At 46.0% G+C, this 18,746-nt stretch overlaps 1 protein-coding gene across 1 annotated transcript in view; it reads left to right on the top strand.

The window, feature by feature from the left end:
* Positions 1-327: 327 nt before the first annotated feature.
* The window catches only part of LOC126188808 (cilia- and flagella-associated protein 299-like), a 63,627-nt gene continuing 45,208 nt past the window's right edge, over positions 328-18,746 (top strand). The window contains exon 1 of the mRNA XM_049930421.1: positions 328-470. Coding sequence (XP_049786378.1) covers positions 328-470 — 143 coding nt within the window. The remainder of the gene's footprint in view (positions 471-18,746) is intronic.

The following is an 18,746-nucleotide window of genomic DNA, read 5'->3' as shown; positions in this document are numbered from 1 at the left end:
GCCCTTTCTGTAAAACACTCCTTATCCCTTCACTTATCCGCTGCGGCCCAGCCGGCATTAAACTTCGCGGTGGGCATTGATCATAGTATTTTGGCTTATCAGTGTATTTGTTCGTCTGAGTATTTTGGCTTGTCAGTGTATTTGTTCGTCTGAGAAGCGAAATCTTTTGCGGTAAACAAATTTTGTTTCGTATCCAAAGGAAAACAAAAGTGAAATGACACAGTACCTCGACGGGAACGCAGTAGTGCTTCGTACTAACCGAGTCTTCGTCTTGAGCACTGTAGCGCCTCTGTTGGTGTGTGCAGAAGCGTGGCTTAGAGCAGCGCCATGTCTAAGCAGCCGGCGACGGACCAGTGGCTGCTGCAGTTCCTCACGTACGAGGACTACCTGGACTCGCTGGTGACGGCGCACGACCTGCTGTACCTGCGCTCCAGGGAGGCGGCGCGCACCATCGCGGAACTGGGATACAGGTGAGCTCCGTTCACCAGTCGACAGTCCGACAGTCTCAGCATCGTCTACAACAGTGTGCTCATCGCAGCTTGAAACATAATGTAAACAAACGCCCGCTTTGCGTGGCTAACGACTCGTCGTCCCGCGCAGTGCGCTACACCGGATATGACGTCACTGTAAATGCTCTACCACTTATTTCGCCGTTTTTCTAGCGTGGCACAGTGAGGCACGATAAAGCACTTAAATACTCTGTTCATGTCAATCGCCATATTGAGTGCTACACTCGTGTAGTTCGTGTTTCAAATAGAATTGGACAGTTGCTTTCTTTGTCCCGAACTGTGGTGGACGGTGCAGTGGTTAGCACATTGGAATACGACGGTTTATATTCCCATTCGGCCATCCAGATATAGGTTACCCGTGATTTCCCTAAGTCGCCCAAGGCAAACGTCGGAATGGGTTTCCCTCCCTATGCTTTCCTAATCCGTGCTCCGTCTCTAATATCCAATGATCACCTTCCTTGCTTCTGCCTTTGTTCTTCCGTCGTGCTCAGGTGGTCTTGTCGTTCGTATGCTCTGTGAAAATATTTTTAGTTGCTATGCTTCCTGTAGAGAAACATGGACGCGTAAAACCATGAAAAAGCAGCGAAAAATAGATTGTTCTTAAGATCTTCGGGATATTTTTGGAAACAAAATCTGTCGCTACCGATGCGCCAGATTTTGGGAATATCTAAGCCTGAGACTGTCGGAGTTTCTGTGCCGCGTGTATGAGGTGCACGGGAAGATGAACACATCACAACTTAGCTGTCTTCTCTTCCAATATCGACTATATGCTTGTACATGACATGTATTCACACACATAAAATATGCTATGTTTGCGACATGTTTCTGCTGCTAGTTCTCTCTCGTTTCTTGCGCTTTCCTCTTGATCTTTTGTGCAGCGTATTGCGCGGTTTTGCTGTATTTTATTTAACTGACCTTGAAAATAGTGCTAAATGAAATTTGAATTTATACTATCTGCAAGCTGTTCATCGTTATTAACAATCACGTGCACAAGGAACTCGACTTTTTGTTGTTGGGGTGTCAGGATACATTAACGCTGCAGCTGCAGCTGCGCTGACGCAGTGGCTGCGAGCGCAGATGGCGATTAAATGCGGCAGTAAGCTGATGTGTGAGCTGCCAACCTGCAGCACAGCGTGCCGTAGTAATCGTACTTGTTTGTAGTCGGCAGGGCGCGAAGGAAACTCCGTGAGGTTTTCACTTCGTTGTTAAACCGTTGATTGGAATATAGCTGCTACTCGCACACCGACGAATGCGAAGCTCTCTCCTAGTGCTTTTAACTATGCCGCTACGTTTCCTGTCGGTGCTGATAAAGCTCCTGACAAGTAGATTTTCAAAAGAGAATTCGGCAGTGGCTGTACACCGTATTTCCTAACAAAGAAGGTCAATATTGAGGAAGGAAACAGAAATGGTTATAAGGAGCAAAAATGTTCACGTAGCGATTCACTCAGTCACAAAACATATTAAATGTTCCTTTTTTTTCGCTAGTACCTCGCGGTTACTGAAGTGTCGGCAGACGTGCCAACACTGTTTTGTTGGAGGAGACCGAAATGCACGCTATAAGCTCACGCAGGCTGGCGTGAGGTCTGAAACAGGATACGTAATGAATGCTATAAAGAAAAGTACGTAGTTTCTGGAATACTTAACTTTAATCCACATTTGTAGGACATTGCTCTTGATGATACAGAAATGTTATAGCAATTGAATACGGCGCCTTGCTAGGTCGTAGCAACTGTAGCTGAAGGCTAGGCTAACTATCGTCTCGGCAAATGAGAGCGTAATTCTCAGTGAACCATGGCTAGCAACGTCGGCTGTACAACTGGGGCGAGTGCTAGTACGTCTCTCTAGACCTGCCGTGTGGCGGCGCTCGATCTGCAATTACTGACAGTGACGACACGCGGGTCCGACGTATACTAACGGACAGCGGCCGATTTAAAGGCTACTACCCAGCAAGTGTGGTGTCTGGCGGTGACACCACAGTTACTATGCTGCCGAAATATGCCTTTTCGCCACGCACCTCTGACCTCTTAATTTTTGCTGTTATTAAACAGGGTCGTATAAGTCCCAGTTGGCTGTTACTTATTGCAAATTTGTTATTGTGAATGACTGCGAGACTGTCAACTTCAGCATCACGTATTTCATTGTGCAGGTGGCTTCTAACGATTTAAAAATGCTGAATACGCAGATATTGTGTGTTGTATACGGCAGACTACAACTTTGTACCGTACTGGGTGTCATACCCGCAACGTTACCTTATGCGGGCAGTACTCTTCACAGGACGAGTCACGACCCGCCCTCACAGCTTTACGGAGCCCAGATAGCTCACCAGGTAAGAGTTGCCTGCAGAAGCTAAGGTTCTGGGTTGGGGTCCCGGTCTGGCACACGCTCCATCCGCAGGGTAAAGTACTCATTATAGGTATTTTGAAGACAGACCACATGATGCATTTAAAGAATACTAATAGCAGTTTCTGAAACGCTGAATTCCGTATAATTCTGAACTCTTTGCATTGGATCGTTACTATGCAGAATGTACGTGTTTCACCTGAAGGTGGAGTTCGACGAAATATGCAAGAGTAATAATACATTAACATCATTCAGCTCAGCTGAAAACCAGAAAGTGATCATTCTGTGTACATCTCGATATTCCACGAAACTACAAGCCTCATAACACGGTGTGAAGTCAGTATCACAATTATTATAAATAGATTTCCGAGGTACAACCTATGTTGTAAAGTGAAAACACCCATCAAAGTTTTTTTCTATGAATGTGTAGTACAGCATCATCGTCGTTATAGTCATATGTCTTGCTATTTTAAGATGCAAAGGACAGGACACAGTTACTTGCATTTTTCAGAGACATATTTCTTTAATAACTAGAGGAATTTCGTAGAACACAGTGCCTGAGTGCTAGCTGTACACTGCAATATGCATGACGCAACAATTCAGTCGCAGTTACTCCATTTCGTGGCTCGGTCGTTGTACTACCCTTATGTACTATCCTTATTTACAGACGGAAGTGTGTGTTATAGCAGGAAGGTGGGCACATAAAGCGCACTTCCATTGACGGACGAACGTTTCCCTCGGCACTCCGCGCCAAAATGCTGTTGCATACAAATAAAGAAAAAGAGGAAACTTTTAATTGACTTCACATCCCGCCGTGTGCTTTTATTTAAGGTAACATAATTTCCTTTCCAGTTCAGTAGTGACAAAAAATAGTGAATTTAAAAAATAAAATACTTTTCGTCTAGTAATAAAACTTGTTTCACCATGTCAGGACAAAGTAAGCCCCGACATGTGGTATTGCGTGGTACTGTACTGAGATAGCGGGTAAAGGAGCAATAATGTTTGTTGGTGTCGCAGCGTGCAAATGTCAGGTGGGTAATTAGGGAGTGAACGTGCCGATTTCTTCTATTTAAGACTTTTAGCGTTCAGGCCTGAAGACCATATAGCCATCTCTCAGTGTTTCAGGAATTTTCTAGGATTTTGCACTCTAAGATTACGTATAGTTAAATGTTTCATAGTTAGTTTTAATTTAAAAATACTACACGCTCCAGTCGCATTAATGTGACCGCCGCCAATGTTCGACGTCAACGTGCAATAACCACTCAGAAACGGCATTTGGCAGCATTAGCAGTAGAGGGTACATAAAGCGTGTCGGGGGAGCTCAGAAAGTAGTGCAGTCGTTGTCGTAATGCGGAAAGAGAGCGATTTATCTGACGTCCAAAAGGGATGTTGATTGGTTTTCGGGCCAAGGGTGGAAACATTTCCGAACCGCCAAGTTTGTAATTGCGGCGTGGCGCCGTGGTTATAGTACACTGTACGTGTCAAAATGGCGCTATCCAAAACTGGCGCCGAGGCAACTACGGTACGCGACGAGCCATAGATGATATCGATGAACGTCGCCTGTGGAGATGCGTACTAGTGGATAGACATGTAACTGTTGGGCAACTGACAGTGCAGGTGTACCAAGGAGCTACCATTTGTGTCTTAACAACGACAGTTCAGCGAACATTGCTACGTATGGGCCTCTGCAGCAGGTGCCTGCTGCTGCACCTGTGCTGACTGCTGTGCATTGCCGACAATGGCTGGAATTTGTACTCAAATATCGCTACTGGACATCCACTGAGTAGCGACAGGTGGTCTATTCAGATGAATCACGTTTTAGGCTCCATCAGACAGATCGCCGTTGTTGTATGTGACCTTGCAACAAACGTCGGGAAGGTCCAGGCCAGAGGAGTGAGCGTTATGGTGTGAATAATGTTTTAGTGGAATCCCCTGTGTAATCTCATAATTCTGGAAGGCACAGTGGATAAGCAGAAACATGCATCCATCCTTGGGTACCATGTTCACCCCTACATACAGTTTGTTTTTTCCTCGGTACGATGGGATCTATTAGCAGGACAGTGCAACGTGTCACACAGCTCGCAGTGTATGAGGTCTGTTAGAAAGGTATCCGACCTTTATTTCCGAACGTCTGATGGATTTGAAACTAGCCTGCTTGCATGAGCTGATCCTGAAGCTCCGTGCACATACGTGAATTTTTTCCGCTTGTCGATAGCGTCAGTGCTGGCAAGCAGCGGTTGAACGAGGTAGTGTATTTTGCTTGCGTCCGTTTTTCATAGCAATGGAAATGACGGAACGACTGGAGCAGCGCTACTGTATCAAATTTTGCCAGAACGCGATTTCACACAAGGGAGGACATTATGGCAGCAACGACTGCCGAGCTAAAGTCAATTCCGAAAGAGGCTTTTTCGGCATGCTTCCAAAAACGGCGGCAGCGCTGGAACAAGTATGTGGAGTTCCAACGGAACGGTTTTGAAGGGGATTAGGTATCCAACGCTTTGTCATACATTGAAGACATAATGACTTGTACACTGTTACGCTTAAGGCTATTTGGAGGCATCAAGGGCACTCCAAGACAGAAAATCAGAGACACAGTGCAAAAGTGATAGTGTTTAGGTTACGGGAAATAAATAGTAACACTAGAGCTGTGCAAATTGCAGACGCTCGGTGCTTCTGTCCCTGGGGAGAAGTTTCACTTCAGAGAATTAACTGATAATTTCACAACCGCCTAGACACTGTCGTAAGTCGTCACTGTAGAAGGTGGCCACGTAAAGGACCGACTTAGCAGAGGCAGCAAGCTTGATACTTGCTCCTGAGAACTGCAACGTCAGTGGCTTTACACAGACTAGAGTGCTACTACAGCAGTCCCCACCCACAGGAGGGCGGAGGGCGGGGCCGAGTGACGTATAACAGTGTTGTTGCTGGCCGTAATTCGAGTGACAATGGCATTTAGCTTTCAGCTGAACGCTGTTGACACCAAACTTGGAGTTTGTTAATGTAAAATTCCCAAGAATCCCTACCTACAGAGCAGGAGTAGGGGAGGAATCTAAGTGTGGTTGGCCAGAGACGCACTGGAGATGCAGAACGACTCGCCAGAATGACTAGAACTTGTTAACTGTCGGTGGGCTGGTGAGTCGACTATAGGCAGGGAGAAATGGTGCGCCGCCAAGATTCTTTAAAAACCCAGAAGGAGTTCTCAGTTAGACCGCTGGGGCGCCGACATGTCTTTTTCTTTCACTTGGAGTGCTGCTCTCCAGTTTGTACTTAACATGCTGCTAGTGTTAGCTACTTCTGTTAGCACCTGACCCGTCGCTTCAGACACTGATTTCTGTTGTGCAAACAACTGACTCCTTTGCTTTTTATAATGTTTAGAATTAGCCTTCCGTGTAGCACCTAGTGTGATCGAAAATTAACAGTGTTAATCAGGCCCCTGAATTCCATGAGTCTCTTGCTACAAGCATCCTGTCGAGTCCCAAAATCAACGTCTCTCGCAGATGGCCTGTGACAGTGTATGGCGCTGATCCAAGTCATCAACCTGCCTTCACTGGGAATTTGTCTTTCTGCGTTTGCTTCTCACCGCTCGGAATTTGCTGAGTGAACAAAACCCCCTAACTTCCCTTTATCCCGTGTCAGGACACGACACCTTCAAGTAAGCCAGCTTTTTTCGTGGCCAGATGCTTTTCTAACAGGCCTCGTACGTGCGTGATTTGAAGGGCACCAGGATTAGTGTACCGTACTCCTCTGAGTACCAGACGCCCCGGATTTAAAGCCAATCCAGAACCTGCGGGGCCACCTCCGTCGGGCAGTTCGTTCCACGGATGCTCATCCCAGAAACCTAGCGCAGTTGGCCGCGGCACTGGAGTCGACACGGCTCCACATCCCTCTCTTGTACCTTCCAGAACCTCTCTGACTCTCCTCTTACACGTCTCGCAACGGTCCACGCGGCAAAAGGTTGTTATTCAGGCTTCTGACGTGTGGTCACACTGATGTGACTGGACTGTGTATTTTGATGAAGGAGAGCTGCCTGTGTGAGCTGATAATGGTTGATGAGATGTGATTAACTATAGCAGGATATCAGTTTACTGGTTTGCATACGGTTTATATTCGAAGAATACGTAATTGAAATCTCCAGCTGATACACAATCACATTAACAATAAGGTTGATCACGTTCTTGTATTCGGTGAAGATGGCTGAGGAATGAGCAATGGTTGCGTATTATGGAAATTACAGACCGTATGAACTTTTTGTTTGTCTCAGTTGGGTGGTCTGAGGGCTTTGAGAGAGTGTTTGACTGTATTTGTTCACAATATTTCCCTTTATTAGGTAACGATGGTTGATATTCGTCTTCCCATTGCCTTATTCTTCTTCTGTATAATGTAGTCTTTAAGTGATAATAAAATATTTTTAAATGAGACATTAGTAAGTCATCAACCATTCCATTATATTTCATGTTACTGTATCTCTTGATCTACACTCCTGGAAATTGAAATAAGAACACCGTGAATTCATTGTCCCAGGAAGGGGAAACTTTATTGACACATTCCTGGGGTCAGATACATCACATGATCACACTGACAGAACCACAGGCACATAGACACAGGCAACAGAGCATGCACAATGTCGGCACTAGTACAGTGTATATCCACCTTTCGCAGCAATGCAGGCTGCTATTCTCCCATGGAGACGATCGTAGAGATGCTGGATGTAGTCCTGTGGAACGGCTTGCCATGCCATTTCCACCTGGCGCCTCAGTTGGACCAGAGTTCGGGCTGGACGTGCAGACCGCGTGAGACGACGCTTCATCCAGTCCCAAACATGCTCAATGGGGGACAGATCCGGAGATCTTGCTGGCCAGGGTAGTTGACTTACACCTTCTAGAGCACGTTGGGTGGCACGGGATACATGCGGACGTGCATTGTCCTGTTGGAACAGCAAGTTCCCTTGCCGGTCTAGGAATGGTAGAACGATGGGTTCGATGACGGTTTGGATGTACCGTGCACTATTCAGTGTCCCCTCGACGATCACCAGTGGTGTTCGGCCAGTGTAGGAGATCGCTCCCCACACCATGATGCCGGGTGTTGGCCCTGTGTACCTCGGTCGTATGCAGTCCTGATTGTGGCGCTCACCTGCACGGCGCCAAACACGCATACGACCATCCTTGGCACCAAGGCAGAAGCGACTCTCATCGCTGAAGACGACACGTCTCCATTCGTCCCTCCATTCACGCCTGTCGCAACACCACTGGAGGCGGGCTGTACGATGTTGGGGCGTGAGCGGAAGACGGCCTAACGGTGTGCGGGACCGTAGCCCAGCTTCATGGAGACGGTTGCGAATGGTCCTCGCCGATACCCCAGGAGCAACAGTGTCCCTAATTTGCTGGGAAGTGGCGGTGCGGTCCCCTACGGCACTGCGTAGGATCCTACGGTCTTGGCGTGCATCCGTGCGTCGCTGCGGTCCGGTCCCAGGTCGACGGGCACGTGCACCTTCCGCCGACCACTGGCGACAACATCGATGTACTGTGGAGACCTCACGCCCCACGTGTTGAGCAATTCGGCGGTACGTCCACCCGGCCTCCCGCATGCCCACTATACGCCCTCGCTCAAAGTCCGTCAACTGCACATACGGTTCACGTCCACGCTGTCGCGGCATGCTACCAGTGTTAAAGACTGCGATGGAGCTCCGTATGCCACGGAAAACTGGCTGACACTGACGGCGGCGGTGCACAAATGCTGCGCAGCTAGCGCCATTCGACGGCCAATACCGCGGTTCCTGGTGTGTCCGCTGTGCCGTGCGTGTGATCATTGCTTGTACAGCCCTCTCGCAGTGTCCGGAGCAAGTATGGTGGGTCTGACACACCGGTGTCAATGTGTTCTTTTTTCCATTTCCAGGAGTGTATATCTAGTTCACCTTCTTCTCGAAATTTTAGTTTATTTTGGTGCATTTTATAATGTGTATTACCAGTGGATTAGTTTTATTGAGAAGGGCTGGTACATTTTGGAGCAAGCTTTTGTAATACGTTAAGTTCAAGTTGTTTTTTAATGCGAGACTCTGCAAGCATCGTAAAGCTGCATATATAACTATGGCTTCTAGAAATCTATTCAGTGTGTGGTTACAATTGAGGTACAGCTACTCACAGAGATCCAGTGTGTGCTGTAATTATCGTATGGCAGCGAAACTTGATAATATACTAATGTGTTAATGCGGAAGCGGTTTACGCGGGGAAAAAATTTCATCCATTTTTGGCCAGCAGATGCAAATCTGGCGGTGTAAATGCAAGAAAGATACATAGAAATGTTTCCATATGTAATGTATTACGAACGAGACGTGGACAGGAAAGGTCAAACATATGAGAAGGGCATAATTTTGATTCTGTTGTTAACCACCACTTACACAGTTGGTTCAGTATGAGCATCAGACGCTGCATCCGTGAAACGACATGATCAACCGATGCTCGCAGCAGTTCCAGTGGAATCTGAGTAATGTGTTCTTGTACACTGGTCTTCAGATCAGGTAGATACTGAAAGTGACCCTGGTAGAAGTGTTCTTTTAAATATCCCCAGAGCCAAAAGTCACATGGATTCAGATCAGGTGGTCTTGCAGGCCATGCATTGGATTGGAGATAACACATTCGTTGAAGGCTGCATTAAACAGATATTTCACTGTGCGAGCGACATGTGTTGCCCGATCTTGCATGAAAACAGTGGCTTCCATACAGTTATGCTCTTCCCAAGCAGGGATCACAAGCTGTACAAGGAAGTCTTGATAACATGCAGACGTCACGGTACACCTGACAGCCCCTCTGGGTGTATTCCCTTCAAAGAAGAATGTGCCAGAAATAAAGGTGCTTGTTAATACGCGGTACACAATCAGATATGATGTGATATAAAATGCACCTTGACACTCCACAGAATATTTGGCTGGACACACATCATCAATTTCTGCCCACGCCAGGAACTGAAGAACATATTCAGAATGTTGCTGCAGATCATGGGGTTTCAGTTGCTGCGTCATCTGGATCTTGTACGAGTACCAGTGTGAAACAGACTGTAAAACTTCTGGTAAAGCTGACCCTGGGATGGACAATTCTTGTGACACTACACTGGGACTACCCAGTTGACACGCTACATGGTCAGTTACAGCAACAACAACCTCATCAATACCTTCCACCGTTATAAAATGCCAATAATAGGGTACAGCCGACTCTACACCACTTTTGATATCAAATTGATAATTATTTAAATTGATAAATTAAACCATCCCTCCCCCTCCCCTTCCACGTAACCTACTGTTCTGCTAAGTGGTTCTTCGTGTAACCCCCACCCCTCCCTGGCCCAGGTGCTCCTTAGCCTTTTGTACTGCTAAGTGGTTGCCCTCACTTCTCCCCTCCTAAAATTAATCTGTTGTTATGCTAATTGGTTTATGAACATATGGGGGTTGCTTTATGACCCCCTTGCGATAACTCATCATTCTGAGAAATAAACTACCCCACCCACTCCACCTTCTCCTCCACCACCCCTTTGGAAATGGAATGCCGATCCTGAGACACTGTTTTTGTCACCCCTCGCCAGTACAGTTCTGAGCCACTTTTCCCCCTCCTGGTAAATTCCCCAGCCATCCCCTCCTCTCCCCCACTTATGAACTGGTGGGAAAAGATGCAATCTGTGTGGAGCTGCTGAAGAGGAAGGATTTCACAACGCGAAATGCAGATCAGTGTCAATTACATTGCAGAAGATATATTGTTTATTAATAAAATTAAGTTTGTAAGTTGTTTATTTACTCAGTCTGCGAAAGAGAGGGCTCCTCTGCTTCCCTCACCCAGTTGTGAGTTGGTGTGGGAAAAGCTGGAGAGGATGGTTCTATCTGTTTTTTTGGTGGCAAATGTGTTCGGTTGACAAGATGTTGAGAGATGAGTTCAATAAGGGTATTGCTTGTAAGCACACAGCTGAGGACTGCGTCCATAGCCTGCTACATGAGGAATGGAAGGAGGTGATAATGGGTGATTGTAGGGGGAATATTTTTCAGCAAATAATGTTGATACAGTGGGATAGGTTGGGGGGGGGGCATTTTACAATTCATAGAGACTATTACCTGTGATGGAGCTGTTCGTGTTTTTCCGAAATGGCCAGTCAGTCCACAGAGCAGGAGACAACTTCGCCCTATTCCACTAACCAAGACTGAACGAACCAGAATTGCTCGCTTTGGTGTATGGGCCATTGCTGCCAGCAGCGAGAGGTTCGAAATTGGCAGGAAATTGTGCTTTAACCGCATCTGGAAGAATTTTCTTTATTTTGGCAGGGAAAAACCGTAGCCTTGCTGTCGGAAATTCAAACAAAGACAACTTCTTAAAATTGGTGGAGCAATAGAAGAACGCTGTCATGAAGAAGCACTCCCTCACAGATAGAAAACCCTCAAAAGTTGATAACTGAAACAAAAAAAATCTCGCCTGCACATCGAAAAACGCTTTGTAACCCACCGAATAATCCGGAAAAATTGGAACTACACGTCGGAACACAACTGGAAAACTGCGACGAAAAAGACCCTGTTCTAAGAGTTCTGAGCTTGGTAAAGATATAAAAATTTCATATGCGCAGGTATAAAAACACACATATCGGAAAAGACCAATGGCTCAAATGGCTCTGAGCACTATGGGACTCAACATCTTAGGTCATAAGTCCCCTAGAACTTAGAACTACTTAAACCTGACTAACCTAAGGACATCACACACACCCATGCCCGAGGCAGGATTCGAACCTGCGACCGTAGCAGTCCCGCGGTTCCGGACTGCAGCGCCAAAAGACCAATGAATTGTGACAAAACAAGATATCATGAGAAAAAAACATCGATGAAAGTTGTCCCAATTACACATTGCTAAAACCGATAGTGAAACAAAGTCATAAACCGGTCTACACATACACAGTAGTACGTCGTAAAAATTTCTGTTCTGCCGCTACTCAACCAACATACTGGTTAGTTCGCTATTTAGCCGCCACCCATACGGCGTTGTGAGCGCCACTGCAGGGACGTCTTCCCGTGATAGCGTACGCAAGCCTGGGCCAGCAGCCACGGGGCGGCAGCTCGCTTTGATGACACAGTCCAGCGACCGCAGATCAGAAGTCAGCGTCCTTTGGTATTGCTTACCTGAGAAATTTCTGTCAAAACACATTCTCTCTCTGTCTCCCTTTCTCTCTCAAGTGGCTACTTCTTGTTGTAACACCTGCACCTCAAACCCATATACCAAGGTGTTCTCTCTCCTCCCGAATACTGCATTCGTATTGGCTAATATTGAATCTGAAGGTATATAAAGCGTCCTTTACATTGCGGCTGTCCACTGAGTTCGGCCTGAGCCAGCGAGTTGTGCGCAACGCTGCCGCTGCGCGCTACACTACCTTGTCCGACGAGGGCTTACGAAGTTCTGTGCTGTGGCCGCTGCGAGAAGCAAATTTTCATGTGTTGTTTTGACAACGCAAGCAAATTGTCGTGCTCTGCGCGCCACAGCATGGGAAAGAAGAATACGTGGGAAAGAAGAATACGCGGAAGAAACCTGCTGCAACGAGTGGGCCTTCGATGGTGCGACTCACTGAGTTTGCCCACCAAGCCAAGAAGACCGAGAAGACGAGTCCCTACCTGTCCCCCCTCTGTACGTCAAATGCAGGGGCGGGTGGACAGCGGTGTTCGACTTAATGACGACCTGCGCCAAGAACGAGGTGGTCTACGAGTCTGTCGACACAGACTCGCTGAACTGCGTTCTGGCAGCAAACTTGGCCGATCACATGGCGATAAAGAACCCTGTGGCCTCCCACATTGTCGACGCGCCGCTGTCGCGTGAGAAGGGGCCTTCCGATGGAAAGAAGACGACTGAGAGAAAATCTGGAATACATTTCACATAAATTTTCTCAGCATGTTATGGTCTTTGGTGGAGATTTCAATTTACCAGATATAGACTGGGACACTCAGATGTTTAGGACGGGTGGTAGGGACAGAGCATCGAGTGACATTATACTGAGTGCACTATCCGAAAATTACCTCGAGCAATTAAACAGAGAACCGACTCGTGGAGATAACATTTTGGACCTACTGATAACAAACAGACCCGAACTTTTCGACTCCGTAAGTGCAGAACAGGGAATCAGTGATCATAAGGCCGTTGCAGCATCCCTGAATATGGAAGTTAATAGGAATATAAAAAAAGGGAGGAAGGTTTATCTGTTTAGCAAGAGTAATAGAAGGCAGATTTCAGACTACCTAACAGATCAAAACGAAAATTTCTGTTCCGACACTGACAATGTTGAGTGTTTATGGAAAAAGTTCAAGGCAATCGTAAAATGCGTTTTAGACAGGTACGTACCGAGTAAAACTGTGAGGGACGGGAAAAACCCACCATGGTACAACAACAAAGTTAGGAAACTACTGCGAAAGCAAAGAGAGCTTCACTCCAAGTTTAAACGCAGCCAAAACCTCTCAGACAAACAGAAGCTAAACGATGTCAAAGTTAGCGTAAGGAGGGCTATGCGTGAAGCGTTCAGTGAATTCGAAAGTAAAATACTAGGTACCGACTTGACAGAAAATCCTAGGAAGTTCTGGTCTTATGTTAAATCAGTAAGTGGCTCGAAACATCATGTCCAGACACTCCGGGATGATGATGGCATTGAAACAGAGGATGACACGCGTAAAGCTGAAATACTAAACACCTTTTTCCAAAGCTGTTTCACAGAGGAAGACTGCACTGCAGTTCCTTCTCTAAATCCTCGCACAAACGAAAAAATGGCTGACATCGAAATAAGTGTCCAAGGAATAGAAAAGCAACTGGAATCACTCAACAGAGGAAAGTCCACTGGACCTGACGGGATACCAATTCGATTCTACACAGAGTACGCGAAAGAACTTGCCCCCCTTCTAACAGCCGTGTACCGCAAGTCTCTAGAGGAACAGAAGGTTCCAAATGATTGGAAAAGAGCACAGGTAGTCCCAGTCTTCAAGAAGGGTCGTCGAGCAGATGCGCAAAACTATAGACCTATATCTCTGACGTCGATCTGTTGTAGAATTTTAGAACATGTGTTTTGCTCGAGTATCATGTCGTTTTTGGAAACTCAGAATCTACTATGTAGAAATCAACATGGATTCCGGAAACAGCGATCGTGTGAGACCCAACTCGCTTTATTTGTTCATGAGACCCAGAAAATATTAGATACAGGCTCCCAGGTAGATGCTATTTTTCTTGATTTCCGGAAGGCGTTCGATACAGTTCCGCACTGTCGCCTGATAAACAAAGTAAGAGCCTACGGAATGTCAGACCAGCTGTGTGGCTGGATTGAAGAGTTTTTAGCAAACAGAACACAGCATGTTGTTATCAACGGAGAGACGTCTACAGACATTAAAGTAACGTCTGGCGTGCCACAGGGGAGTGTTATGGGACCATTGCTTTTCACAATATATATAAATGACCTAGTAGATAGTGTCGGAAGTTCCATGCGGCTTTTCGCGGATGATGCTGTAGTATACAGAGAAGTTGCAGCATTAGAAAATTGTAGCGAAATGCAGGAAGATCTGCAGCGGATAGGCACTTGGTGCAGGGAGTGGCAACTGACCCTTAACATAGACAAATGTAATGTATTGCGAATACATAGAAAGAAGGATCCTTTATTGTATGATTATATGATAGCGGAACAAACACTGGTAGCAGTTACTTCTGTAAAATATCTGGGAGTATGCGTGCGGAACGATTTGAAGTGGAATGATCATACAAAATTAATTGTAGGTAAGGCGGGTACCAGGTTGAGATTCATTGGGAGAGTCCTTAGAAAATGTAGTCCATCAACAAAGGAGGTGGCTTACAAAACACTCGTTCGACCTATACTTGAGTATTGCTCATCAGTGTGGGATCCGTACCAGATCGGGTTGACAGAGGAGATAGAGAAGATCCAAAGAAGAGCGGCGCGTTTCGTCACAGGGTTATTTGGTAACCGTGATAGCGTTACGGAGATGTTTAACAAACTCAAGTGGCAGACTCTGCAAGAGAGGCGCTCTGCATCGCGGTGTAGCTTGCTCGCCAGGTTTCGAGAGGGTGCGTTTCTGGATGAGGTATCGAATATATTGCTTCCCCCTACTTATACCTCCCGAGGAGATCACGAATGTAAAATTAGAGAGATTAGAGCGCGCACAGAGGCTTTCAGACAGTCGTTCTTCCCGCGAACCATACGCGACTGGAACAGGAAAGGGAGGTAATGACAGTGGCACGTAAAGTGCCCTCCGCCACACACCGTTGGGTGGCTTGCGGAGTATAAATGTAGATGTAGATAGAAGGCGCTCCTAAGAGGGTTGCCTTGGTGCTGTGTCGAGGCAGCAGTCCGTGAAGGGTTGCTGCGAGCCGGGTAATGCAACCGCAAGGCTGCACAACCGAACGGACAAGAAGAGGCCGTGACAGTGCAAACGGCCGACGGCGAGGACGACATCTTCGGCTTGCGGAAGGTGCTGGGCTTCCTTGTTGTGACAGTTCTCCCGACCGCCATGGATCACAAGCCCCAGTGCTTCAAGTGCCAGGGCGAGGGCCATGTCGCCAACTAGCGCCGCAACGCCCAAGGCCTACGTTCAGCAGAAGGAGTTCAAACCCCAGCGAATGCTCCTGCGTTCGGGTGCCTGCACCGCCGGCCGCCCCAGCAGCGCCGCAGGGAAGGGTGCAAAGAAGACAGCCGCCGCCCCAACGGTAACGGCAGCGACGCCGATAGCCATCGGGCAGCCTCCGCAAGGGAAAGAGAAGACAAAAGGGCATCACACATCACGCATGCTTGAGAGAACGGCCTGCAGCTCTCCGACAAATCTGCGGCGCAGTACGCCGAGTAAACAGAGCTGCTCGAGGAGCAGCTGCGGCAGAGCTGCGCTACGCAATAACAGGAGAAGCCGACCAACAGCGAGCTGCCGCCGTTCGGCACTAGTCTGATGATGCTGTGCCAAATCACTGACGACACGGCGCAGCAGAAGGCTCAAGGCAACGCACTGCGCTGCCACACCGGACTCCTTAATTATTATAGCGACCAATGGCACTGACACGGTATCCTCTTGCACGATACCCGCTATTAATATAACCTACCCTTGCATGACCTGTCGAAGTCAGCAAAACATTCGCTACTGCTCTTACTACTCGACCTAATTGTCGCAGAGGTTTTCTTCCCTTGACGTTTGCCTTGGCAATATTTTCCCCCTCTGCCCTTCAAACCGCTACCCTCTGTTCGACTTTCGACCCAATCTATCTCCAGATGAGCGCGTATTAATGGTTAACCTTAACCAGACGTACGCAAACCTCGCAGTACCCACATCCTGCGAGACTTCACTTTAGTGAAAACTAATCCTTATGCAGAGATGGTAATAGAACTTTTGAGTTGACCTAAAAAAAAATTCCATATGAAATAATGAGGAGCCACAGTGAAGAATTCGACACATCTTCTTACACGGCCGACAATCATTATGGTATTGTTCCACAGAACAAGAAGATTATCACCCTGAAGAAAGATGAAACGAATGGGTTACAAGTTGAGAATCGTACTAAGAGTGAACATCATGCGGCATTGTGAGTCTTCTCGATCAAAGACTGTCTGCAGTGCCTGCACAATGTTACTCACGGTGCTCCACTACAACGGCAGCACATGGTTCAGCAAAGTAGTATTTGATCGAGAGGACACAACGTTTACAATGTGCTGGAATCTAAAATCGGCCTGTCAACTCATGATGATAAAAGGGTTATTCATAATCACACGATTGATACCCGCCTTTACTCACACTTTTCACTTGTTGAGAGAGATGGGCTTGGGGGACTCTGAGTGAGAAGGAGAGAGGGAGACTGGGTGTAAATGTTGCAGAATAATATGACCCTTTTATCATAGTGTAAGTTATTGTGTGCATGCGTCTGCATGTGTGTGTGTGTGTGTGTGTGTGTGTGTGTGTGTGTGTGTGTGTGTGCGTGTGTGCGTGCTTGTGTGTGTGTGTGTGTGTGTGTGTGTGTGATGTAAATATTTGTTTATTTACTTACGCACGCCATATCTGTGGGGAATCTGTACTGTATACACTTGTAAATTTATACCTTGTAAGAAGGTATCTGTGCACCATGTTAGTCAACAAAAGTTGTACTTCCAAATTATCTGTCCCTCACGTGCATCGACAAAAAAAATTGTTTGGCAGAAATATATATACTCACCTTGCACGTCATGTAAATAGAATGGTTCCAAATTTTACCTGCCACTAGTCGTCCAATTCTGATTAGTTTTAATTGTAGATGTCTATATACATAGTTCACAGTCCATCAGGATTGTTGTTGTTTTTGTTGTATAACAACAGTGTCATTGCTAGTTTTGGGACTGTGGAATTCAGTAGTAGTGTAAGAATAAAAGTATCTCCGTGTTAGTGTTAGTGTAGAGTTATATATCTGAAAATTGTAAACATTACTACCAGTGAATTTTTTTTATTGTGTAGAAAACGTATCTCTACATTGGAATATTAAAAACAAATTGCATCTCAAGAACCAAACTGTACCTTAAGAACCTAATTGTTTCTCAAGAATCAAATTGTATCTGTGGCAACTGAATAAACGAGAGTTACTGTATGTCTTTGTTGTTGTTATCTACAAAAAGCCTATACCAACTGTATATATAAAGGGTGTGTGGGACACAAATAACATTATTTTTGAACGTGAAGGTGAAGTTAACATGGACAATAAGAAAATATTTGGAATGGTTGGCTTATGGAGGGCTTATGGGAAGACGAGGCACGTGACAGGGTCCGTTTCCAAGACATATCGCAGACATGTCTAAAATTATATCACCATTACTTGAAGAAGACCACAGACGTAGCATCTGGGCAAAGCTGTATACTATCAAGGTGGGAGCAGGGTGAAAGGAAATCATACAAAGATTGTGAGATGAAAATTCATTTATTTTCAATCTTTCTTAAAATTGATTTTACATTTTCATAAACAGCCACAGCACTATTTTCACACATTTTCTTCTTCAGTCGATGGAGAGCAGGGCACCTGTAGAATCCCACGTCTTGGATAGCAACGAGCTTGAAGATTCGACGCATCCACGCGATTTTCTCCTTTTCTTTGATAACATTCGTGTGGTCGAGTGACGTTACCATATTTTTGTAGGGTACATCCATGTGAATGGATGTACCCTAGAAACGTGTTAACCACTTTGCACTCCGCCATGTTTTAGCACACTTCACATCCTTGAAAGCCCTTAGCGATGCAGTGTTTGCTGAGAATGTATGTGTTATACTGGCATCTTCTGTGTATGCTATGAAGCAACTTCTTCAAATATGAACTGTCTACACTCAGCATCATTGATGTGTGTCCAATGGTGTTGGCACCTTCGGATGTCATTGTGAAATGCTCTGGTGTTCTGGGTATGGCTCAGCACCTGTTCAGCTCATTGCACAACACTGGTGAGCGGGCGGAACTAGAGTGCATGCTGCACTGTGTTCTGGAAAATTTGCCAAAGATTCAGGTTCAGTTCATACATCTATAGGTCCAGATATAAGTATCTCGTTCTGCTTTGAGCAGTCTGTTACGATGATTGGCACCAGCACCTTGAATTTCAGTGTGCTGGGTGCTCATCCATCCTCTTCGTAGTATGAAGGACGGAACCTAGCATACACTCATATGCTAGGTTTTATACTTTTTCATTCCACTTGTAACGCCGGAAATGCATATCCTCCTATTTCCATCTATTGTACTATAAATTTGTTTTCCTTATTTTTATTACCTGAATATATGACATTTCTGTGTCTTTACATATTGTAATTGTTTTACTATTTGTATATATATATTTATGCATTTATGTCGATGTAAATTTGGTTTGTTTCGTAAATATTATTTGTATTTTTACGCTGGGTCTTGCCTAGGGAAAACT

The sequence above is a fragment of the Schistocerca cancellata genome, chromosome 5 (genome assembly GCF_023864275.1).
Source record: "Schistocerca cancellata isolate TAMUIC-IGC-003103 chromosome 5, iqSchCanc2.1, whole genome shotgun sequence".
NCBI classification, from domain to species: Eukaryota; Metazoa; Arthropoda; class Insecta; order Orthoptera; family Acrididae; genus Schistocerca; species Schistocerca cancellata.
This window is presented reverse-complemented; position numbering and strand designations above follow the sequence as displayed.